Source organism: Apostichopus japonicus, chromosome 7, assembly GCF_037975245.1.
Source record: "Apostichopus japonicus isolate 1M-3 chromosome 7, ASM3797524v1, whole genome shotgun sequence".
Lineage (NCBI taxonomy): Eukaryota > Metazoa > Echinodermata > Holothuroidea > Aspidochirotida > Stichopodidae > Apostichopus > Apostichopus japonicus.
This window is the reverse complement of record NC_092567.1, coordinates 607299-634517: the sequence shown is the minus strand read 5'-3', so window position 1 is coordinate 634517 and position 27219 is coordinate 607299. Positions and strand designations below refer to the sequence as shown.

General features: G+C 35.6%; 2 protein-coding genes across 4 annotated transcripts in view; one reads left to right on the top strand and one right to left on the bottom strand.

Annotated features, from left to right (window-relative positions):
* Positions 1-4273, top strand: part of LOC139970238 (uncharacterized) — an 8707-nt gene extending 4434 nt beyond the window's left edge. The window contains exon 2 of the mRNA XM_071975894.1: positions 1121-4273. Within this exon, the coding sequence (XP_071831995.1) occupies positions 1121-1357 (237 nt within the window). The 3' untranslated portion in view covers positions 1358-4273. The remainder of the gene's footprint in view (positions 1-1120) is intronic.
* LOC139970239 (condensin-2 complex subunit H2-like) lies at positions 2584-27219 on the bottom strand. Of its 3 annotated transcripts, none has more exons than XM_071975895.1 (17): positions 27070-27219; positions 25291-25450; positions 23344-23501; positions 22834-22915; positions 21953-22027; positions 21731-21807; positions 20484-20635; positions 19149-19241; positions 18755-18816; positions 17249-17384; positions 15981-16091; positions 14780-14907; positions 13971-14157; positions 13153-13220; positions 12402-12503; positions 9898-10059; positions 2584-9421 (listed from the first exon to the last, which is right to left on the bottom strand). In XM_071975895.1, exons 2-17 carry the CDS (start codon positions 25414-25416, stop codon positions 9287-9289), a joined length of 1854 nt encoding a protein of 617 aa, XP_071831996.1. In that variant the 5' UTR covers positions 25417-25450; positions 27070-27219; the 3' UTR covers positions 2584-9286. The 3 variants fall into 3 exon arrangements, 2 of the variants coding, with proteins under 2 accessions (XP_071831996.1, XP_071831997.1); XM_071975896.1 differs by having other exon boundaries at positions 27055-27201; XR_011794070.1 differs by lacking the exons at positions 2584-9421; positions 9898-10059 and having other exon boundaries at positions 12431-12503; positions 13865-14157.

Below are 27219 nucleotides of genomic sequence, written 5' to 3'. Positions count from 1 at the left end.
GTACATGGTGTAACTACTGTACTGTACATGTGTAATGTGTGAGTAATACCTACATGGCTAAATGGGGAAGAAAAGTCACCCATAGGATGAACTTTTAAAGGAAGTTAGGAATGGGAACGTGTGGTCGTGAGGAAGTGAGCTTGCACACTTGCCAACGTTGCCGTGACAGCTAGATCACAAATGTGCTGAAGGGTTAAAAATATTATTAAAAAAATAGAAATATTGCTGAAATATCCATTCAGAATTGCATGAATACATTAGTGCATGCATAGAACATGCTCTGGTGCATTCTACTGTATTCACCTTATCACTGTACATTGAGCCTTCATTGCATGTATGATGTTACTAAGTCTGTACTTCCTCCAAGCAGTTAATACAAGTCGCTTTAGTCATGTCTGTGTTATACCTACAGTACTGTATTGTACAGTACTACTGTATGCTGAGTGCAATTAACTAGGTCGACCTTCTATAGTTCTCCTACAGTAGCAAGGAGTGACATGGCGCTAATGACACAATAAAGCATGCATTATCATTAGTTATTTCATCACCTGTTCAAAGGTTGTTTGATAACAAAATTGTTACCAACCTACCGCTTGAGTTAAGTCAACCATATCTAGTTTGTACAACACACACCCACTTATTATATGTTCATTGCTGTATTGAACCCTACAGTATAACAGGTGTATTCTATTGTACGTAGGAAATTATGCAAATGAAGTTTCCATGAGAGATTCTTGAAGTTGAACATGTGCAGTAATACACTGTTGGCCCAAGTCAAGACAATGATAAGATGAATTTAGAGGGTGGTACAGTAATACTGTACTTGAAATACTGGTCCAGTAGTGAAGTATTGCTAAAAAGAATATACTGTTGTCATGCTAAAATTGCTGACAAATTTATAAACATGCAACATGTTTTATGCACACAATTATTTTACACTTACTGTACCTCATATTTAATCTGTGAACATCAAATCTGCAGTAAGTTATATTTCCATGGCCTGTATCGAATGCATCGATAGTGTAGAAAAGGAAATATTATTTAACATTCACTACAGGTACAGTACTGTATCAATGCATCTAACACAAGTTCCATTTTTTTCTATATTTGTCTCTTTCAGGTACATTTCAACAATAAAGCAACACTGATAGTTTGTCCCGAACCTAGTCATCTGATCGATGAAATCAAGAACACCAGGAGAGGGCCGTGGCTTGACTTTGCCCGGGACCGATGCCGTTTCCAGCATCGTATACAGCACCTGGACCGTGTGATTGGTCCGTGTCTTTCAGCAGAACACCGTAAGAAGATCGTGGAGAGGAGAGAAGAGCCGCAAGTCACCTCTGCCAACGCAGAATAAGACGTTTCCTATTCAGTTTGTCCTTTCTCAAATTATGAAAGTAAATTAGCCAACAACAAAAGGGTGTTTGCTAAATTTGGTATATTAAGAAGATTTGTTTAATTTGTGTAATATTTGGCTACAGACATCTGTGAGATGCATTAAAATGTGTGGCATTTATAGAAGTGCTTGATAATTCCCATGGGTGGTACTCCACGATGGCTCTAGTTAGCATGTCACATGAGAGAGTTTAAACAGATACATGTGTTGTAGCCTGTAGGTTGTAATTATGACTGTAAGAAGTCGGAATGCCTTTATGTATATGTTTGTGTGTGTGTTACTGTTACAGCAGTCTGTATTTATTAATGCATGGTGTGATATGTCACGTTGTACGTACGACATGCAGGCTGTTAAGGTGAAACTGCCAGAGTAAGCAAGCCGGGAGTATTGGAATGTATATCATCTCATGTGCAACGCAGTATCAAGGTAGATAAATTATAAATGAAAGAAGGTACAGTAAATATATCAACTCTTTATATACAGCAGGAATGCTGAATATCATCGCCGTACTATAGTAAGTTGTATGGCACCACATGGCTGGATAGTTTAAAGTGTGATGTTCAATTGAAAGGAGCATATATTTGATGCTTTACAAGTTTACAGATCACTCTCTGTACAGTATACTGATAATGGTTCACAGTACTAACCAGACTAAGTGGTCAATTCTCCTCTTACGGTAAATAAGCTTCTTTCCCAACAAAAAAGGAAAGTGGGTTTACATTTTACAAGTTAATTCACTTTCTCTGCATTAATTCATACTGTTCTTCTATTAATTACCTCCTTTTTAACTGAAAACACTGAGCAATCTTCTATTTCCCTTTGGTCACAAATTTAAGCCATTTTAGTAACTTTACGACGTACATTTCACTTACTGTAATTATAGCAATACCAACCTGAAAGTAAACTTGACTAATTAAACCATGGAAGGATTCTAGAAATGTTTTTTTTCCCTGGCTCTTTTCTTCTTATTAATCCCATTCAAACAAGCAAAATCAGAAAGTTATTCATCTTCCCTTAACTTTTTCTTTGTGACCTTAAAATGCAATGTGACTATAACCATATCTAATTTTATTGCCTTGGTAAGAGAGAACAATCTTTTTTTTTCAAAAGAAATTATTTGAAAAACAATTTTTTTTTAAATTGAGGACAATCATAAAGGATAATTGGAAAGCTATATTCATAGTGAATTTATCCCTTTCCTACATGGACAGATTAAAGTTATCTTCATTTTACCCTCTCCTCCATTTTTTCCTTTCTGTTCATGCTCGCTTCATTTTATTCACTTTGGAAAAGAAACAATGATGGAAGCTGGTGGTTGTATTTTCCGTTCTTTATTTTTGTTATGGTACGAGGGTGGGGATCGTTTAATCAGAGCTTTTGTCATTTTAAGACTCAGAAGAGTAGAGGATCTTTTAGATAGATATTTCAGTTTGTGGTCTCATGTAGGGGGTTAGAAGGGGTTATCTAGGGGGTACCGTTATCTAGGGGGTAGGAGTGACTCTCTGCATAATCAAATCATCAGGGATGTTTAATACAAGATTGATCAATTTCCCAAGAGCACCTGAGAACTATTTACATAGGTGCTCAATATTTTTTTTTCAAAGTTTCTTTATATTAGCTCTTTCATGATCTTAATGCTATGTTTTATGTTCTGTGGTTGTTCACTTATCGAGTTTATTTGCTGTCTAAGAACGTGGGAAAGGATTGCAGAGTATTCCCAAGCTAGTATTTTAAAGTTTTATCAATTTAAAAAGTTTATGATGTATACACAGTATATGAATATGGTGGATTTACACAACATCCAATTTAAGGGGAAATGTATTTAAGATGCCATTTATCAACTAGGGGTACACCTCCTGGGGAGGGGGCTGGCTGAGGTTGCTAGACATGACTCATGGGGTGCCAAAATATGGGCATAAATTTGCTGAAAGTTTGACAAAGTCCACCCACACCTGTTGTGGAAGGAGGGGGAGGGGGGTGGGTATTGAAATTGCAAAGATTTTTTTCATTACTAAAGGTTGTGAGTACTGTTCTGTTTTCACAGAAAATATGGAGGTGTGAGGGATTCTCTTCATATGTGAATTTATTTTGGTATAAAATTTTAAAGACCACAGTATTCTTAACATTTGGAATATGCCATCAGTGCTGCGTATTTGATGATAAAATCTCAAATTTTCAGTTTAAAGATCCACAGACCTACTTAGAGTCCTGTAGAACATCAAACACCCATCATGAATAAGATGAGAAAATATATAGTGTAGACATCACATGGTGCATTCTGGGTAATTTGAAATCTTAGTTAGGTGTATACTTCAGTCTACTCACCAAAATATACTTTTGAATTTTGGAAAACTTTCCATACTAAATGTACCCCCACCCCCAAGATGAGGATGTGTAAGGGGCTGCAGTCCCCTGACACATGCCACTGTTTCAGTGTACAGTATTTACATATGCCATGATAGGGTAAACTTCAGTACAAAATTTTATCATTTATCGATGTGTAGCAAGTGTCAACTTTTCAATTCCCTTCTGTGTTAGAAAACAAAGATTATATTGTTTAAAGTTTTCTTTTTAAGACTGCAATTGAATTATCAGCTTTGGCAATCATGTTAAGATACAGCAACAAACTAGGGAGTTTGATGGTGGTTTGCTTATCAACAGAGGAATTGCTTCCATTTTGTCACTAATTAAAAGAGTTACTTGCAAATACAATCTGTACCAATTACTCCCAAGAGATGAAGTCATGTTAAAGTCCCTGAAGAATTACTAAGTATACTATGCAGAATTTGAGTTTATGATATTCATATCATTTTAAATGTTCTGTTCTTTTGTGTGTAACAATATGCTCTCGTATAATAAATTTATGAAATTCATTAACCTACTGTTGTACACAGTTCTTTGATTTGTTTGTGTGAGTTTATTCTCAAGATTAGTAAGTGTGGAACACGATTAAGTGCAAAGAGTCATATGGAATAAGTAAGGAACAAAAATCAAACAAATTTACAAGAGTTAGGCTAATATAAATTAGCAGCTCCTGTATTAATGCTATAACAGGGTAATTAATGGCAATCCTGTATTAATGCTATTACAGGGAATTAATGGTCATCCTATATTAATGGGTGTAACAGGGGGGGGGGGTTCTCTACCCATCCCCACCAAAAAGCATCTATCCAGTGACACTAGCATATCCTCGTTGCTCGAAGCAAGAATAACAAACCTTTACTCATGGACATATTTTGTAGACAGGGTTAAGAGATTCACTTTAAATGCCTTAGTCACATTTCATTCCTAGCTCCTTTCAGCCTATGTGGGTTGGGGAGGGGGATTGGGAGGTCTTTATATATCCCAGGTGACTGTAAAACATCCTCATTGCCGCAGGCAAGAACATAACCTTTACCCATGAACAGGTTTTGCAGCCCAGGTTTGTAGATCCAGTTTCATTCCTAGCATAAACATATATGGCTGTTGGGCAGATGTGTTAGGGGAGGAGGGGGGGGGGTGATGGGTCCCCAGCCTGATGTTAGTTTATCATTTACCCCATTGTGGCATTGTCTAACCATGTCACTCTCTATCGTAAACTGACATAACCTCCATGTCATCACTTAACACATCACTGCTATTAGTTGCAAGGAAAACCTGATAATTGCATCATTGACTACTAGGAACTGACCAAGATTGTCATAAAGCCATCAGTCCTATGTACCTGTTAGTTGTATTATTATGACTCAACACTTGAAACTCTATAAATTGGTTTCAGTTATCACCCTATTTCATCATCACTCGGAAACTAAGTTACAATATTGCATGTATGTGCCAATCTATTTATATGTAGGTGTTTCTACAGTCAATTGGTGTGTATAATAACATACAATTGATGAGTTGTGTCAGAAATTCTTTTTTCAAGAGAGAAACTATTGAAAACAAACTGCTCATCTACTGCAAAAAACCTTTGTAGGTGAAAGAATGGATGTTAAGAGAGCCTGACATTTGATGTAAGCAGGATCCTTTCTTTAAAGAGTAACCAGAGGACATAGGTAAAACAGACACACAAAAAAGCCAATGAATCAAGCTAGTTGTAAAATATTGTTCAGAATGAGACCATCACTTTGAAACTGTTTGCTGTTATGCAAATCAAAAGTGTGTGAGATAAATAAATCAAGTCTTCTCTTATACAGTTATGTGACAATTCCGATTATTCAACACATGCCTCTAGTATAATGCTAGTAATACTACTACAAATGTTATAAGACTGTGCTCGTGTGAGCTTTAAAGTGATCGTCGACCGAACCACTCTGGCTTAAACCATTTGGAAGCCGGAACGTCAACATCAATTAGTGTTGTTGCGTTAGCAATAAATGATTTGTTAGTAGATCATGGATTAATGATTGATAGGAACAATGCTCCTCGTTAGCTGGTATAACTGTACAGCTTTGATGCTCCAGAAAAACAAAAATGATAAGAAAACAAAGTTTTAATTTAAATAACACCAAGTCCAATAATGATAAAAAAACATTGTTTCATTTAAATAACCAAGTTAGAATTCTTGTTTTTTATCCAGGAAACTGTATTTTCCCATTCATTTCATTGAAATTAAATTCACAACAAGTACAAACTTACAGGACCTTGATAATTTTGTTTTGGGTTTTGCAATGGACCTTGGTTCACATCTGATGTTAGAGTATCAATTGCTTACAGACCTAGTCTATGCAAAACAGGTAAACATGTACAATTGGTAAAAACAAAGGTTAAAATATCTTTAAAATAAATCAAACCATTAGCATATATACTTTGATATGAATATTTACAAGGACTATCTACTGAATATTAATGATGCATGGGAGGGTTACATTAAGTATGGACAATTTCGTTTACTAACAGTACTACCATTTCTGGTGTCAAAGCATTTGTACTTACAGTATATCACATTTCTATCTGAAAAAGGTTAGAAGCTGTTCATGCTGTCAGTGTCAAACAGAAATAATTTAATTTTTCATTCCATGATTTAAGAAGGTTTTTTTTTTAAAGGCCTTGCTGTTGGTGATGTTACTCATCATCAGGATTTGATTGGTTAATCCAACTAAAAATAAAAATACGACCACTCATACTTGAACCTGTTACATCGCATAGCTGGACTCAAACACATGCTATCATACAATTTACCGAACAGCATAAATTTGTTTCCTCCCTCACATTCCTTACAATCATCTGATCTTGCATGGCTCGCCTAGTACACCCTCACATTCCTTACAACCATCTGATCGTGTATGGCTTGCCTATGACACCCTCACATTCCTTACAATCATCTCATGGTGTATGGCTTGCCTAGTACACCCTCACATTCCTTACAATCATCTTATCGTGTATGGCTTGCCTAGTACACCCTCACATTCCTTACAATCATCTGATCGTGTATGGCTCGCCTAGTACACCCTCACATTCCTTACAACCATCTGATCGTGTATGGCTTGCCTATGACACCCTCACATTCCTTACAATCATCTCATGGTGTATGGCTTGCCTAGTACACACTCACATTCCATACAATCATCTGATCGTGTATGGCTTGCCTAGAACACCCTCACATTCCTTACAACCATCTGATCATGCATGGCTTGCCTATGACACCCTCACATTCCTTACAATCATCTGATCGTGTATGGCTTGCCTAGTATACCCTCACATTCCTTACAATCATCTGATCGTGCATGGCTTGCCTAGTACACACTCACATTCCATACAATCATCTGATCGTGTATGGCTTGCCTAGAACACCCTCACATTCCTTACAACCATCTGATCTTGCATGGCTTGCCTAGTACACCCTCACATTCCTTACAATCATCTGATCGTGTATGGCTTGCCTAGTACACCCTCACATTCCTTACAATCATCTGATCGTGTATGGCTCGCCTAGTACACCCTCACATTCCTTACAACCATCTGATCGTGTATGGCTTGCCTATGACACCCTCACATTCCTTACAATCATCTCATGGTGTATGGCTTGCCTAGTACACACTCACATTCCATACAATCATCTGATCGTGTATGGCTTGCCTAGAACACCCTCACATTCCTTACAACCATCTGATCATGCATGGCTTGCCTATGACACCCTCACATTCCTTACAATCATCTCATGGTGTATGGCTTGCCTAGTACACCCTCACATTCCTTACAATCATCTGATCGTGTATGGCTTGCCTAGTACACCCTCACATTCCTTACAATCATCTGATCGTGTATGGCTCGCCTAGTACACCCTCACATTCCTTACAACCATCTGATCGTGTATGGCTTGCCTATGACACCCTCACATTCCTTACAATCATCTCATGGTGTATGGCTTGCCTAGTACACACTCACATTCCATACAATCATCTGATCGTGTATGGCTTGCCTAGAACACCCTCACATTCCTTACAACCATCTGATCATGCATGGCTTGCCTATGACACCCTCACATTCCTTACAATCATCTCATGGTGTATGGCTTGCCTAGTACACCCTCACATTCCATACAATCATCTGATCGTGTATGGCTTGCCTAGAACACCCTCACATTCCTTACAACCATCTGATCATGCATGGCTTGCCTATGACACCCTCACATTCCTTACAATCATCTCATGGTGTATGGCTTGCCTAGTACACCCTCACATTCCATACAATCATCTGATCGTGTATGGCTTGCCTAGTACACCCTCACATTCCTTACAATCATCTCATGGTGTATGGCTTGCCTAGTACACCCTCACATTCCTTACAATCATCTGATCATGTATGGCTTGCCTAGAACACCCTCACATTCCTTACAACCATCTGATCATGCATGGCTTGCCTAGTACACCTCACATTCCTTACAATCATCTTATCGTGCATGGCTTGCCTAGTACACCCTCACATTCATTACAATCATCTGATCGTGTATGGCTTGCCCAGTACACCCTTACAATCATCTGATCGTGTATGGCTTGCCCAGTACACCCTTACATTCATTACAATCATCTGATCGTGTATGGCTTGCCCAGTACACCCTCACATTCATTACAATCATCTGATCGTGTATGGCTTGCCCAGTACACCCTTACATTCATTACAATCATCTGATCGTGTATGGCTTGCCCAGTACACCCTCACATTCATTACAATCATCTGATCGTGTATGGCTTGCCCAGTACACCCTTACATTCATTACAATCATCTGATCGTGTATGGCTTGCCTAGTACACCCTCATATTCCTTACAATCATCTGATTGTGTATGGCTCGCCTAGTACACCCTCACATTCATTACAATCATCTGATCGTGCATGGCTTGCCTAGTACACCCTCACATTCATTACAATCATCTGATTATGTATGGCTTGCCTAGTACACCCTCACATTCCTTACAGCAATCTGATCTCATTTCTTACAAGTTCAAGTCATAAAACATCTTACCAGACACACCATCAAACAATCTAGTATCCAGGACTCATTATTATTCACAACTTTTCAGGAATTGTCAGGAACCCGACAGCAGATTACAGTGAGGTTCATCAAGTTTGATTCAAGGTTACTCAAAATAAATATTTCCTGAGCAGACAGCCAGAAAAATAAAAAGATAAATTTCAATAATAGAGGACCTTAACCAAGCCTGCCAATGACTCAGCCCAGAGTAGGCTATTGTTGTGTTTAAATACTACCTTCTGCGGTGCCATTCTCATACTACGTTCCAGCATCGGAGGGCTGTTACTATGGTAACCCTATCAAGAAAGCGAGAAGAGATGACTTCTTCATGATCTACTTCCTGATTCAAATTTCTTTGATAGATGTATTGTTCACTTTATCAAATACATTTGTCGGAGAGAAGTTAATGAGGGCACCCTTTATTTAATGAGGGCGCCCTTTATTTGATAGAGGGCGCTTTGTATCCTGCCATCTCTTCGTGGTGCCTGGTCTTGCTCAGTAATTGTAATCTCATGGTGTCCATTCCGCCCTCACCTGGCTCTGTTGATGATACTTCTACATTGTAATTGTTGGCCTGTAACAGAAACAGAAGAAAAATATAGATTTCATGAATTTTAAGTCATTGCAATATGATATTATTTAGTTGAAATTTGTCCTTTGAAATTATTCCTAATTGAGACAAAGATATTTGGAAGGCTTCTTTGTAACTTGCTATTGTAAAGATGTTTTGGAGCAATTCGAAAGGTACACATATACCTGTGGAGATGCAATCTTTCACTGAATAAAAATGACTTGAAAGAAGGTATAAATTTAATCTGTTGAGAGCTCTTAACAAGGAATTAATTGAACAAGGAGATAAATACTAAATAGATACAAAAGTGATAATGTGCATTCTGTAACAGATGATCAGTTGGGGTACCACAAAGTGACAGAGATCAAAAACATTATTGTCATCGTTGAAAGAGAAGGAATGGCATCAAATAAATAAAATATTAGAAAGCAATCTAACAAGGGGTTTTATGAAGTAACTGATAGTTTGACGTTAAATACCAGCTGTAAAGTTGCCAGAAACATTCTGCTGATATCAAAGTTGTTCTTTTCACTGACGACCTCCGAGAACAAGATAGGGTCCTTCTTCGTCTTGCTGCATTCATCCAGCCTCTCGATGACCAGCGTACCATAGTCGTGGATGTCAAAGAAACCATGCTCTTCCTGTGGAAATTGAACCCAAAGTAAATCATCTCAAACAACCAATAACAATAACAGGTCAGCAAGTTTACATGATGGCTTCTTCGCAAGTTCCTGCTTGCAGGAGGATCTAAAATACATACATACATACATGAGTTCACTTCTAGTTGATCTCTCTGTGCAATAGAACCAACAAGTACAATCTACGAAATCCTACTATCTTGCCAACTTTTAGAATTATGCTTTTTAAGAACTCATTTATCTAGAGAGCAGCCATTTATATTCAAAATGGGTTCTTAGAATCTCTGTTATAATCCTTTTAATCTTTCAAACTTCTAATCCTCCATCTTATTTCTTATTTGTTCATGCTTTCATGATTGTACATTTTACATCTTTTGTATATCATTATTATGTGTCCTATTTATAAATTTTGTAATTTATACTGGAAAGAAAGAAATTGAAACTGAATGACTTTACCAAGCAGTTTAGTTTTCATGTATCATAAAATGAAAGAAAGGAGAGAGATGTGACCAGAGATTGCTTTGTCAATATGCTTTGATAACAGCGCTTTCTCCTTTAAATTAGATAGGAAGTTTTGTTAAAAATACAAGTCTATGACTTAAAAAAATTAAAAACAGAAGAAAAATCAAGTAATACAAATCACATTGGTACTATAACCATCTTGTTCATGCTTTCACATTTTAGTTACATAAATACATGTGAAATAATTTTTTTCTGTCACTGGTGGACAGCATTTTATGAAATTGTTCCTGTTTCGAATTGGTACAATTAAGTCCTCTCTTCCCATTGAAATCAGTGGTGTTCATTTTTATGTAAATTGTTCATACCTATGGAAGCATAGATTGCTGCCACTCAAGTAATAAAGTGTTTTCGTAGGTTGGAAAATCTTTTGGAAAATTCTGAGCTTCCGTACGTACCTTACCAACAAATTCAAACACACAAGCTCTAGTATTTTCTATCCATGGCTAAAATTACTGTGCAAACGCAGTCGTTTAAAAAAAATCAAAAATTTTGTATTTTGTATTATTTCAATCACAGAATAGGTTACACAAGTGGGTTCGGGATCAATGCATTTTCACATCACAAGTTTTCTATTAGCAATTATTCTCCAAATCTGTTATAGCTGTAACAAAACTTTGATCAATTCCACCATGACATCCAGGCCTGTGTATTGATACAATTATCCAATGTTTGATAAATTCAAAGAATTCTAGCTTATACAAAATTCTCTTAGCTTCATACCAATCACGAGGACTTTAGACTACAGTGAACTCCAATATCCTTTGTCCTTCACAAATATGTAAAGTCATTGTTAAGATATTATTTTGGGTAACAATAATAACAATACATGTGCACGCTGCACTGAGCACAGATGGAATTTGAAATAGGCATGTTATAAAATTAATATTAGTTTCCATTTAGGATTGGGTGAGATATGAACAAAGTCAATAGCCATTAACAGGTGTAGCTTAACACATGCAAGAGGCTGGTTTTTATGGGTTTTACCAGTCTAAGATAAACTGTAAGGGTTTGTCCGACAACCACACCAGTATCCTTGCAAATGCTCAAGGGATTAGCACTCCGTTTACAAATGCTCAAGGGATTAGCACTCCATTTACAAATGCTCAAGGGATTCGCACCCCATTTACAAATGCTCAAGGGATTAGCACTCCATTTACATTACAATAAAAAACACTCTGTCACACTCCAATCAAGAAATTTATCTTCTGTTAAGAAAGTAAATGTTGTAGTGATCAAAGGCAAACTTCCATCAAAATCAACCCGGCACGATCATATATAGCAAACTAATTGTCAATTGAAATTTAAGTGATAACATTTAGCATACAGGATTCATCTTTATTATGTAGCTAAAGAACATCTTTTAAGGGGGTGAAGACTCGCGCAAAGATAAACGTCTTATGCCAGTAATCTGACCTAGTTTGAATGAGGTGTAACAGAAGTGTTAGACACCACCATCGATCCCAGAAAATACACACACAGCTTGCTACCGTCGGTAATTAGACACTACTGTAGTTTACAGTCAGTACATACAGCTGCGGTCAATACACACAGCACAGTGTATACGATACAGCGATGGACATCTCAGGTCCAGCTAAAGATAACAAGGTATCACGTTTCATTACTGTCTGCATTTCGTAACACAAACAAAACGTTGCTTGCGAGCAACATAAAGTTAACTTTTTCAGATGGCCGCAAGCGGTTTAGGAGGAGTCTTCAATGCCTTTAAAGGAAAGAGGAAGAATTAGGGATGGCAGGGAAAGGAAGAGAGACGGAAGATAAATAAATAAAAAGAGTTTGCATCGCTCAATGCCAGCCATTTGTACCTCTCTCTTGAGTATTGGACCCAGCTTGTCTTCCCACTGTTGGACCCTCTTTGATAGTTCTGTCACCTGAGCATATTCTTGAGCACTAGCCATGTAGTCGTCCTGGGATTAATACAAGCAGAACATGAGATCGTACCTAATTAAACGTTATATATACAGTTAAAGGAGCATTTTGGATTGCTTTTGAGAACTTTCTGACAAAATTTTATAAATTGGCATTCATTACCCTTGACTGGTCAAATTTCAGTTAAGAAAAAGGTATTTAAGGTTAACTTGAAATATGGAAAAAAAAAAAAAAAATTACAAAATGAGAATTGTCTGGGCAAAGAAGTGTTGAGAATGGAATAAAATTAATTGAATTTTAACTTATTAATCTTCACTTAGAGAAAATAATCAAGGCAAATTTAGTTGATCCAGTGCAATCTTAATATTATCTTAAAGCAAGTCAAATTATGTTGTCTTGTGAACATTGCCTTTAAATATCGAGTATGTCGCTACAAGACTACAAGAAATTAAGAATCCCAACTTGCACTTTTTTAAAAACTTTCAAAACCTTGCTTCATGTGTTAGACAGGCAAATAACCAATATACACAACATAGCTGAATGAATTATAACTATCAAATGACCTATAGAAATCTTAAGAAAATATTAACAAATAAAACAAAACAAAGCTAGAAAAACCATCTGCCCCCCAAAATACTCTAAAAAAAAGAAAGAAAATTAAGTGTCATTCAATGACATAATACTTACAACATATTGTTTTACCAAATTTTCATAATCCGTCACCAACTCATTGGCACTGTTTTGTGAAAATACATCTATCAACGGAGAGAGAAGAAAGAAATATTGAAAAGATGAAAGCAATGAGACCTCAAACATCACAACAGTAACACTGTACCTCGAACATCACAACAGTAACACTGTACCTCAGACATAACAACAGTAGCACTGTATTGCAAACATCACAACAGTAACACTGTATCGCAAACATCACAACAGTAACACTGTATTACTTGCTTTCATTCAACACACAATTTTTGCAACTTTATTTATTCTTGCACACTGACACCTTCTTTAAGCATGGAATTCAAATTGGTTGCATGCACACACGTTTCACAGACCTGATCGTCCGTATGTGGTTTAGACCCATTCTCCTGTCTTTTTATGTGTTTCCTACCCAACATTTTAGGCAATAAGACCAAACACTACAATAACTAGAATTATCTAACATAGCATGTATGTCCGGATTTATATGATATAAATTAGCTTAAGTAAATACAAAAATCTTCATTTTCATCCTCCTTACAACATAATTAATACTAATTAACATAATCATTTCACTAAAGATCTATTGGAAATACTGCTCTCTTGAACTAAGCTGAGAATATAACCTGATATAATACAGTATTGTTTAATAAATAATACTTGTAATAACCATCTGAAAGAGAACTCTCCCGCTTACCAGGGTGCTCATCCATAATACAAATAACCATCTGAAAGAGAACTCTCCTTAGCAGGGTGCTCTTCATCATACCAATAACCATCTGAAAGAGAACTCTCCCGCTTACCAGGGTGCTCATCCATGCCACCAGCTATACCATCTGCTTCACCATCGTCAAAGCCATCCAAAGGACCGCCATCCTCCCCCTCATCAAAGTCATCAGGTTCTGTGCCTGGAAAGACACTGGCGGCTGGGGGCGCTGGTTCCTCTTGCAGGTATTCATCAACCTCTGACTCTGCTTTGCCTTGTTTCATCTGTGGCAGTAAGAAATAGATGCACATACAGTGGATTTACACTAGCATTAGGTATCTAACAGTGAAATCAACTTTCATAATAAAACATGGACTTTACAAATGCCACACCCCATATGGACAAAACCAGAATGAAGGTAGACAACTGTTTTAATTTTGAAACCATTTTTTTTATCTTTTAGTCATTGTTAGATCTTTGCCAATATACTTGTCAGAATTTCTGCAACCATATCACACAAATCGCATTTTCATGAGATCACACAATAAATTACTTCTGTGTATTAATCGCTCAAATCGATCATGGGGGCAAAAGAGCTTTTGCTGCTGCTGCCCCTTCTCTGTGGAACAGCCTTCCAGAACATGTAAAACACAGTCCATCTCTTGCTTCTTTTAAACGCTCTCTCAAGACTCTTCTGATGAAAACTGTTTAATTAACTGTTCAATGTTGCCCATTTTTGCTTGCATTTTTGTCTTGTACTATGTTTACTGTTTTTTTTTTTTGACGGATACCGGCGCATTATAAATGTCCATTATTATTATTATTGTAAAACTATAAAATCTTCAAGTTTTATTTGCTTTATGCTGATTTTAATGTATTAAGAATTATGTATGAAAAATATCTGACCAGTAGGGCCTTCTCCTTCCTCAGATTAGCTTCATGTTTCTTGTAGACGACCCAGAAAGCATTCTCAAATTCGGGACAGGATGGGATCTTGAAAGGGTTGGCTGGTAGCTTGGAGGAATGCGAAAAATCTGTCAAAGTAAAAAAGAACATTGTTATCATACAAAGTGATTATTATAGAGCTGTGTTCGCTTTTGTCTTGGCAAAGCTTCGTTCTAACCAAGCATGGGAACATTCCCACTTAAAGGCATTGAAGACTCGCCCCAAATGGCGTGCCATGCTCTGAAAAAGTTAACTTTCCGTCACTTGCAAGTGAAATTTTCTGCTTGTCGCTACAAAATGCAGACAGTAATGAAACATGATACATTGTTATCTTTAGCTGGACCTGAGATGTCCATCGCTGTATTGTTTATATACTGTGCTGTGGGTATTGACCGCAGCTGTATGTACTGACTGTACACTAGTGTCTAATTACTGAAGATAGCAAGCTGTGTGCGTATTTTCTGGGATCGATGGTGTTGTCTAACACTTCTGTTACACCTCATTCGAAACTAGGTCATATTACCGGCATTTGATATTTCTTTTTGCGCAAGTCTTCACACCCTTTAACTGGGTACCCACCGATTTACATGAGGTATCTATGTTTGGTAACAAACCCTATTGGGTCATTTCCAATAGGCAAGTGATTAATGGTTTAATAATGCACTACAGAAGAGATTTGCAATTAATTTTAATGTCATAAATATACACATTTTCATATTGACTTTAGCTCTTTTTATTACTGATTGCATATATGCTACCCACCTACCAACAGTTTATGGTAAAATTCAGCACAAAACACATCTTCAAGCTCGTAGAAAGCTTTCATTTCTATAAGTATTTCATGAGTAAAATGAGTGTGTAATTCACAAAGAAACTTGACTTTCTCTTCATTACACAGAAAGTAATATTTTTCAATCTATTGAAGAACCTATTACGGGTCAAAATTAATGTTATAAATATAACATTTACATTTTGTATGAGGCTATTAACTATATCCCAAATAATCATAATAATAATAATAAAAATACAGAAAATATATCTCTCTGAAATATATTTATTAGACAGTAAAGATTCCTTCACAAATATCGACTGGTCACCTGTTATAAACTTTATCGATATAAATTTAAACACATATTAATAATATTTAAGAATGTTATCTCACATGTGTTGTTGATGAATTCATCGAGAGGTGCCAAAGGTTTCTTGACAATGTTCCGTTTTCTTTTCCTGGCTTTCGCGGTTGCTAGGGATGGGGGTAACTTGAAACAGCGACCTGTGCAGGGAAAAAAAAATAGAATAAGAGCTGAAGAAATAATCCAGATGAAATGCTTCAAGTTAAGTACTAGGAGCTTAATATATCTTCTGTTCTCTCTGTATTGTAAGTAGCTAGTTCTCATCACACATTATTTACAAAGTACATGGCGTGTTGTCCTTAGTTCATCTTCTAGGCAATTATTACTGCGCTCATTCGATCCTCACTTATTTCATGACTAAGTTTACCATTCACATGAGTATCAATGAGTATCAAGTTGTAACGTTTGTAGTGTGTTACCATTTCTGCACTAATCTGCTCATTTATGCCATTTCCGGGGGTTCTTTTTAAAGAGAGAAAAAAACTGTTAACAAACTAAGTATTATGTATTGCAAAAAGCCTGTGTAGGTGAAGCTATAAAAGGGTCTGACATGTTTAGATTCTGGCAGGAGAGTTTTTTCAATGGCTAAAAGATTTGAAAATAGACTTAAGGACACACTTAACAGAGACAGATGAACAAACAGCTAAACTGGAACTTCTCTTCATCTGTCTTTCTTAAAAGTATCGGGAGGCTGTTCTCATTTCTGAAGATCCTAGAAGGATCGAAACGTCAAGCTCTCTAACTTTTATAAACAGATTCTTTTATCTCAGGTTCAGCCTTGATACTGATTCAATAATTTACAACACACACAAAGCAAATGTACAGTAGGTCTTGTTAGACTTGATACTGACAGTGAGTGAGCTCACCACATTTCACAACAACGATCATGAATATATGTCTAATCAAACAATTTGATGAATTTTTCATATTTTTGAATCTATGTAGGTGGAACCTGTCATTTATGTTTTCAATTTTACTGTTACAAGTTTTGCATAGTTACTAACTTAATACTGGCATGAAAGTTATCCATATAATGGCAGTTAGCCTACCCAGTACTCAGTGTGTGTTAGGCTGTCAACCAGAAACGTGCACTATTTATTATGATAGGTAGAACATGCTTCTAGTGAAGAAGATTGCAAAATGTTTCTTTTATTTCAAGCTTTCCCTCTCACCATCTTCACAGGAAGAAAAAAGGCCAAAAATCCAGCATATATACTGTGACATTAACACTAAATAGATGAATATTACATACACTGATTCTTTGCTGAATAACTGATTATTTAAAATGTTAACCAACCTTTCTTGAACGGTTTCTCTTTCTCTGTGACCACCTCATCGGGGTCCAAGGTCTCCCAGGGGTCCTTGTGTTCTTCCTTGGCTTGGATCGGACGTAACGGTTGTCGAGGCCTCAGACCGGCCCTTCCGACCTCCTCCTACAATATAACAATATTAACGGTTTATTACCACGAGCCATTCATTTAGTAACATATATCTATTAACATCACTTCATATATTATAATCTTGTTTTGTTCTTTGGAAATGAAAAGTCTAAACTGTAAACAATATAGGTCGACTTTCTATGCTATCTGAATATGATAATTTCATTTCATAATTATGACAGCTTGCTGTGGGTTTTGGGCAATTTTATCAAACGAACCATGCATTACTCTTAGCAAGAGTTGATCACACCAATAAACCCTTCTAGAAATTTTATTCCCCAAGAAATGTTAATCAAAATGAAATTAATGAATCTATTTAATACTAAACATTTCATCGCCCAGACAAGTTTTCATCTTACAATGTGTGGATCGAACGAAAAAAGGCAACTTTTAAAAAAATTGTTGACATTTACCTCATTAGTTGAAGTGATTAATGATCATTGATTAACTGATGTTAGTGTTAATAAAACAGCTTTGCAAAATCAATAAAGTTATCTTGACACAGAAATAGATATTTTCAAATCGGATTTGGATACAAATTTTATATCACTGTTGCTTTGTGTTTTATTCACAGAATAAATGGTAACAGTTGGAAGTGTCCAAGCTGCTTTATTATAACTTTATGAAATATTGTATAAAATAGGAATCTACATTCTATCCTTGTTAACTGGGGAATTCATCCTTTGGTACCGTTTGCCTATAACTCTAAGCAGTAAATATTGATAATAATTATCATCCAGTAGTGCAAGCCCAGCTTTTCTTAAGTAAATAGTTGAAATGTCTTACAGCCAAACAAGAACAACAGGTCCTGCTCTTGCTAGACTTACAATTGACAGATTTTCCACTGTTTTATTACATTATGACACTTAAGATTTCTAAATGGGAGAAGTGATGTAGTTGACCTACTTATCATATTCTGGGATGAAATTTGTCGCGGGAAGATTCAAAGGGAATTTCAATGAATGATGATAAGTATCAATTAATCTCTTTTCTATCAATAATGGATTAGACAAAACACATAAACAGAGTCAGAAGAAATAATTGAACTCAAGAAATACAGTACCTTGGCATTTTAATATGTAATATGTAATACATTGGATAATTAAAAATGTAGTATATAATACCTTGGAATTATAATATATTATTCCTTGGCATTTTAATATATAATGTATACCTTGGCATTTTAATATATAATGTATACCTTGGCATTTTAATATATAATGTATACCTTTGCATTATAATATATAATACCTTGGCATTTTCATATATAGGATATAATACCTTGGTATTTTAATATATCATATAAATTACCTTGGCATTATAATATATAATACCTTGGCATTTTAATATGTAATATATAATACCTTGACATTTTCAAGGCTATTATTCAACTCCCCAAATGGATCTCCCATTTCAACATCATCCACTGTTAAAAGAAAACGAGAAAAATATGAGAATGAAATCAAATTGTCGACAAAATAAAAATTGATTTAGGTAGTGATGGAAACATCGAAAAATACTCTTTCCACTATTAAACTTTATCTTACCAAGATTTTTTTAAATTTATATTTTATTTTTCCATTTTCAAACATCTTTCCATATTTTAGACATATTTTAGCAAAATGGGTTCTTCCTCCTTCAAGCAGCAGAAATAAGTTAACAGATGAAGTAAACTCAAATCTAGGAAAGTGTTTAATCAGGAACAATACATTTGTTTGACAATACCTAATTACTACCATTCTTTAATTAATTACTTACAGCTTGTATTGAGAGGTGGCTGATTATCATCATCCTCTGGTATTTCAGGGATGAGATTATCATCTTCGTCTTCTTTCAGGTCAACATCTTTTCCTAGAAGAGAGAGAAAATACAGGAAACATTGCATTCTTTGCTTGAAAGCAGCATTTTGCGTCCTTTTCTATGGTTTTTCTCAACCTCACTGATTCCACGACATACATAACTAGTTTATCTATTCAAATCTTACTTCAAATGGTGGCATAAAAGTCTAAAAATTTACAACTCTCAACTTTGTTTTTCTCAGAGATATTTTCCGTTGGGACCCAAATAAACCTCGCCCATAATATGAATATTTAAAAGCTACGAACGTCATTGGCCAATACGTAATACAACACCATGCTTGATTGTGTAGATTGTCTATGGCAGTTGTACCAGGGAGCTGTTGGAGTCCAGCTCGCTGGTTGTACCAAGTTACCAAATCGACGTTTAGAATCTATTTTTAGCAATGGCTCATGACTAAACCTGCATCTCTGATTGGTTGAATTCAAACTAGTGTGTTGGGGGAGCTGTATGCGATTAATATTCAATGTGTAATTTGTCGGAGGACACTTTTCTCATTATCTGCAAATGTCCTTAATTACTCGCCAATTAACGCTTTTGGCAGGGAAAAAACTTGGCTAATATCTTAGTTTTGCTGTTTTGTGATTGATATATGTAAAAAACTTGATGGACTTGTCAAAAAAGTGGAAAACAGCGACAAAACGCAAAATGCTGCTTTAACATATATACAAAAACAAAACATATTTTACTAACTTCTACTGGCTTCAAAATTGATTTTGTCAAATTTTTCGATGCGAACTTGAAAATTGCTGGTAAGTTTGGATTCACCTATCCAAGATAAATCATTTTTGGACTTTTCATTCACCTACTTATTTATTTCGAAGAAGCTATCGTTTAAAATTTTCATTAACCTAGTTATTTATTTCAAAGAAGCTTTTGTTTACACTTCTCATTAACCTACTTATTTATTTCAAAGAAGCTATCGTTTAAACTTTTCATTAATCAAATTATTTATTTCAAAGAAGCTTTTGTCTACACTTCTCATTAACCTACTTATGTATTTCAAAGAAGCTTTTGTTTAGAAACTTTACATTAACCTACTAATTTATATCAGAGAAGCTTTTGTTTAAGCTTTTCATTAACCTACTTATTTATTTCAAGAAAGCTTTTGTTTAAACTTTTCATTAACCTACTAATTTATTTCAAAGAAGCTTTTGTTAAAACTTTTCCCTAACATACTTATTCATTTCAAGAAAGCTTTTGATTAAAAGTGATACAAGTTGTTAAAAGTCTTACTTGGTACCATAGGGGTGGATGCAGGGTGCCGCAATAGTGACTGCTCCAAAACGGAATAGTGGACTGGTTCTTGAAGTAAAACTCCAGACCCGTGAAAGAAAACAGTGTTCAGCTTAAAGTCCTTTGCGAATCCAACAGTTTCACTTCTGGCACTACAAATTAAAATGAGGAAAAAACAAAGGGAATTGGAAAATAACATTTTGTAGGGATATTTTTTAAAGTACAGTCGCATCATCTTAAAGCAGCATTTTGTGTTTGGTCGCCGTTTTCTACTTTTTTGACATATCCATCAAGTTTTTAAAATATATCAATCACAAAACAGCAAACTAAGATATTAGCCAAGTTTTTCCCTGCCAACAACGTTAATTGGCGAATAATTAAGGATTATTGCAGATAATGAGAAAAGTGTCCACGACAAATTCCACATTTAAAATTAATCGCATACAGTTCCCCCAAACCCACTAGTTTGAATTCAACCAATCAGAGATACAGGTTTAGTTATGAGCCGTTGCTAAAAATAGATTCAAGACTTTGCGTTGGTACAACCAGGGAGTTGTTATGGAACTCCCTGGTACAACTGCCATATAGACTGTACACAAATCAAGCATGGTGTTGTATTACGTATTGGTCAATGACGTTCGTGGTGATTAAATATTCATATATGGGCAAGGTTTATTGGGATCCCAACGGAAAATATCTTGGAGAAAAACAGTGGAAAGTTGCAAATTTTTCGACTTTTATGTCCCCATTTGAAGTAATATTTAAATAGATAAGCTAGTTATGTATGTCGTTATGGCAAAGTGGAGTTAGTGAGGTTGAGAAAAATCATAGAAAAGGACTCAAAATGCTGCTTTAACTAGAGACGTTAAACATATTGACATTAAAATCACTCTATCATGGCTCTGACTTTCAAACCTATTTGATTTCAGTTTTGTAAATACCTCATATTTTGTACATCTGGGAATTAACTCAAACTGAGTAATGTTTGTACATTGATGCCCAAAATTTCAAATATTATGTGATGTTAATCTTTGACCAATTTCATGAGTGAAAATATAATTTATATTCATTAAAATTGAGGTTTGGAGCTTAACCAATTATGTTTGATAAGGCAATTGCACAGTGACTGTAGTATACTAGGAAAGTTTTTATGCAAAAAAAGTATGTTTTTATCCAAACCATATTTAAAATATTATAACAACAATGTTGTTTAAGTAAAGCTTAAAGTGTTTAGTTTAGCCACTCACTTTAGCAATGGAGTCCCTCGATCCAGCTCGTCCATCTTACCAACGGACAGAGGTGTCCTTAGAATGACTGCAATACTCTAAAAAAGAATTCATCAAATATAAAGAAACAAATGAAGTGATGTGATGTCAAAGTGGCAAACCCATCATCCTTAATAATTAAAACATGATGACTGACATCGACTGTATCTCTTAAATCAAAAAGGAAACTGTTGTACCACTCACTTTATCAACGTTGTCCTTCGCTGTCCCTTTAATGTTCACATTCTTAGCCTGTGGTATATCATCCAACGTGAGAAACTGTGGAAAAGGTTGGAATTGGGCAGTTTACAGAGCAGATGATTGTTTTCAATTGCGACATAACGTCTCAAAATATCATAAACTTTGTTGCATTATTGTTACGGATAAAATTACGAGCAACTCACGTACATACTCTTGAAACAAATATCTATAAACATTCAACCTAACAGTAAAATTTTGTATTATGTAGGGGATATTTAGACATGTGTTTTCTAACTACTCATGGACCCATGACATAACTTTTGACTTAGCACTTTGTTCTGCCCTTATCCCTATGTACGATGGTTTGCTGGGCACCTATTTGTCGGACTAAGCCCGCAAAGGTTTATTGCTATCTATATATTGAAATGCAAAGGAGTAAACATTGTCTTTCCTTCGAAACAGTACAGTAGTTCTCTTCTGATAATTTGAACAAGATTTCCTTCCTTTCACCAAACGATAAATTCAAACCAAACCAAACTATACCAAATCTACTTTGGAGCTAAAGGTGGTACAAGTTGAACAAATCTTCCAACGCTTTCACATTCTATGACAAACTAATGAATAACTGCACAGGATCAAGTTAGTAAGAAAACAGTTTGAACTTCACAAGAAGTCACAACATGTTATAGTGAGCATAGTGAAATTACAGTCAACTATAACCATTCGGGTTGTAATAATACAGCTCTTTAACATTATTGTGAAGCCATCTACTTACCGCAGCTCTGCACAGTAATATTAGAGCACTGTTAAAGACAGAGTCAACTGTAACCATTCAAGTTGCTATAATACAGCTCTTTAACATTATTGTGAATTCATCTACTTACCGCAGCTCTGCTTTTGTCAAATGCAAATGTGACATCAGCATCTCTGCCTTCTGCATCCACTGAGACAGCTTGTTGCATCTTCCTGAAAAAAATGAAAAAATGAAAAACAAAAAATGAAAAACAAATGAAAAAAAATGAAAAATGAAAATGAAAATAAAAACATGAAAACAGAATATGGTCCGTATTTCTCAATAAAGTCCAAACCTGTGTTTGATCTCAACAAAAATGTGTTATCTTGAGCAGCAGAAATTGTGTATCGCCCCTTCCCTGCAAACTGAATGGACATTTTGAAGACAACAAACACATATTTTAGTAGTGGTGCATCTCAAAAGCAATATGTAGGAATAGATTTAAAAGCTCACCAGGGTCTTTAGTTATATTTCTTGTTTACATGTCAAAAACAAAGTTACCTCTATGGTTTTAAACTAAATCTGTTTTAAACAAAAAATCTGTGAGCATTATCTCTACAATGAAGTGACCTCATTCATATTATTGACCTCATCCACTTACTTTTTACTGGCCAAGACATCCAGAGTCTGGAAGACCAATGCATAGAGGAATTCAACTTTCTTACTGTAGATGCATGTTGAACCCTGGATGAGCAGGGCTGCTTCTGCAAAGTTCATGGATGTAGCTCCACCATCGAAACTAATTCTTACCACCTCGATCTGTCGGCAAAACAGCATAAATACATGAGGAACATGTCATGTGATTCTGTTTACTGTTGAAACAGGATTACATGGAATTGTTTGTACAAATACACTAGTTAAGAGGTGCTATGGGCTAAACCTTCACCAATTACACAAAAATGTTTGCAGATATATGGTACAGAGTGTGAACCAAATCTAGGCAAATATTTGGTCAACAAAATTACAATTGGTAAAGTTTCTTTAATTAATGCCCAATATTGCAGTAAATACTTTACAAATCTAATAAAAATTATGAACATAAAATGAAATTAAATGGCACCCCACAGGTTTTGAAATCAGATCTATGGTGTTTAAATGTGAGGTACTCCCTAATTATACATTTAAAAGAAAATTTTAGGAATGCATTCTTCCTTATTATACAAAATAAGAATATGGATAAATACTTTTTCATCTTTCAACTTAAACTGAGATCTTATGTTCCTTCAAATGGAACAGAGAGGTAGCCAAATGTTTTTATACACATGTTCACATTTTGGTAGAAATTTCAATCCTTTTACAGAGCATTGGCGATACAAGATAATTTATTCCAGGGCTGATGATGTCCATCAGATGATACGGCTCTAACCATGCAGTATAGTTCATTGTACAAGAGACACTACCATTAAAACCTTTTTGTTTTGTTCACAAACTTCACAAGAAGCAACATGTGAAAAGGTTTTAACATACTGTACTGTAACTGCTGTATCAGCATGATGTATTGTACATGTGTATTTAATAGTCTATTTTTGTGGGAAGTAACAGAACATTAAATCAGAAATCACTGGAAAATGTTTCATCTGTCATGTATATGTATTAATAAATACATTAATAAACAGGCCCTCGATTATTTGTGAAAGATGTTTACTAAGCGTGTTTCATCATACCGTATACAGTAAGAAGTATATCTGCTACTACTTTAAACGTTCCCGCCTCCTCACAAAATAGTTTGGCAACCGTGTATTTTCTGTAACTGGGGCCAGGCTGTTGAACTACTTGCCGTCTTCGGTTGCTAATCAATCCACATTTCTCTTTCAACAAAGCTCTGAAGACAGTTCTCTTTAATGAGACCTTTAAGTAATCCTATTTTCTCTCTTTTCTGTCTTGTTGCTGTTTTGTTCATTTGTATGTTTAATTTTTTCCTTGCAAAGCGCCATAGAATATCGTTTTAGTTATGGCGCTTTATAAATGCCTTATTATTTATTATTATTATGATGGACGATGGTTGATAAACTAATTAGCTGTTTGAATTATAAAAGATCAGAAAATTGATGCAGTCTCTTTTATGAGATCTGATCAATATTAAAAAGCTAGGCTTGTCTTGTCATTACATTACAAGAGGAGTAGATACAGTATCTGTTCATCAAACTCAGTAAATAACCACTGTCTGGCAATAATACTAATTTGATGGTGCATGTGCCATTTTGTATAAATGGTGTTTAAACATGCATCATTTCATATAGACTAAACTTTCTTGTAATTTATGTAAAATTTCCTTGGCATTAATTGACATTAAAACTCATGAGATGGATGAAACCAAAGTTAGTTTGCTACAGAATATTTCATAACATCTCTGCAAAGTATAAAAGTTTAAGGAAATGACCAAAAACTTAAAACTTTAAACAACATACTGTTGTTGGAACTTGTTTCACATACTGTAATACCTTTCCCTTTTCTAAATCTTAAAAGCACTTTGAAAAATTTTCCTCCAAAACGAACAAATTTCCTGAATTAATCTTTGAACGTTTAAACAGTGCTCATGGTACTGTACCTCCGTCAAGTAGTCTTCTAATTGTGTGGCAATATCCACCTGCCAGTTTTTGGTCAGGTCTCTTATTGGCTGCAGCAGGTGGCCAAATCTAGCTTCATCATTATTTCCTGGCAACATGATGACCATGGTACAAGTTCTGCTTTCACAAAATGGAAATCACCTGCAATCAAAATGTAAAGTATTACGTTAGTTGTCATTCTACGCCCATCATAAATCATGCAAGATATGAGAAGTTTATCAGCAGTTAGCTTACAAAATCATTAGAAAACTTGACATGACACATTGCTACATTGCTTGTTGGAATGTTCTAGAAACATGATTGATCAATCCGCAGGTTGCAGTGACTGACATGTAGGATGCTAGCTTCATGCGTTCACATATCAAATATGTTCTCTTTGATGCTATTCTGTAGTTACATTTATCCCCTTTTTTTGGTGATTACACCACTACTTCAATGATCAGATTCTGCAAGAACAAGGGACGAAATAACTGGGTTCGCATAGCAATTTGCTACCCAAGAATTGCCAGTTGCTAATCAATATTACCTTTGATTACCAAAAGATGCAGTACCTGCTAATGCTAATTGCTATTTCCAAGAATTGTCGAGCAATTATTGCTAATCAATTCTCTAAAACTATTTCGTCCCTTGAAGAATGACAGTGAGTCACAGCAAGGAAACAATATCCTAACCTTAAGCATGTGTTAAATTCTAGTTTACAATACTTGTGCACATCTGGCATGTGGGTGAAATAATTCCTCAACATGCCTCAGAGTCAGAATACATAATTGGTACTTCCTTCTTTCCACTGTATTAAACTTAAGCCATTTTACTGAGGCTGTGTGGATTAAACTTACATTGGATAAAGTGATTACAATTTGACTTTCAAACACAGCAGCTACATATATCAATTATCATGTTATTGTAGGCATATAACACAATACACGAAAGGGGACACCATAGACCGTAGGCATAAAACAGGATTTACTGTACGTAACAGCATGATGAATATATACATGTGCAAGAGAGAATTTGCAATAAATAGGCATAGGCCACACTAATACTAGGCTATAGGACTAAGATTTGTAGGAGAGCCATACGATTGTAGGCAGTATAATTGATGATGAATACCAAACTTTTGAACTATTTGCCAATTCACCGTTTAGGTCAAACGTGAGGGCTAGTGTGTAATTAAATACCATCTAACAAGTACTAACAGTCACAGAATTAGTCTAACATTGCACTGGGTTGAGTGGGTTCTAATTAGGCTGGATAAAAACCAATTCCATCTTTACTTTCCCTGATACAATTGGAGGACAAAGATCCACCAGGCTAACGAGTATTGTTACTTTAGCCTAGGCTTAGGCTAAGCAAAAAATAGTAACACCAAATTCATTAATGTACAACTGCCATGATGCACACTTTCCCGAAACAACCATAGCCTAGGCCTAACTTTAGCCTATATATGACTTAGACTAGCCTAGAGTAATAACTAAGCTAGACCTACTGTAACCTAGGCGTTAGCCTAAGTTAAGGATAGACCCGACCCTTGCAAAGTAAAAATTAGGCTAGGCCTTTTGTACTGTAGGTGAGGTCTACTGTGCCTAGCCTAGGCCTAGTACTGGCAGCCCAATGGCACAAGTACTAGGCCTAACTTAGCCTACACAAAGTTAACTTAAGTTGAAATTACTGTTTAGGCCTAGGCATTGTTTCAATCATAATCCTAACAAATGCCGTAACTTTATCTTAAGTCTTCCTCATTACACCTGTTTTATCCCCACCGTATATCACCAGTCCATGCAGGCTTCGTTTACTCGATCAGTTTATTTGATCATCAACAGCATTCGAAAACGTATGTTATTATATTTGGGTATGGTCTCGATACATAGAACGAATATCGCGCCGAAATGACGTCATTATTTGATTTGTTC

Coding starts and splice junctions, on each gene's coding strand:
- LOC139970239 (XM_071975895.1), bottom strand. CDS start 25,416: ATGGTCATCATGTTGCCAGGAAATAATGATGAAGCTAGATTTGGCCAC. Junction 10,060..12,401: donor GTCCAATACTCAAGAGAGAG/GTACAAATGGCT, acceptor CAATTTCCACAG/GAAGAGCATGGTTTCTTTGA. Junction 9,422..9,897: donor TTCTGGCAACTTTACAGCTG/GTATTTAACGTC, acceptor TTTCTGTTACAG/GCCAACAATTACAATGTAGA.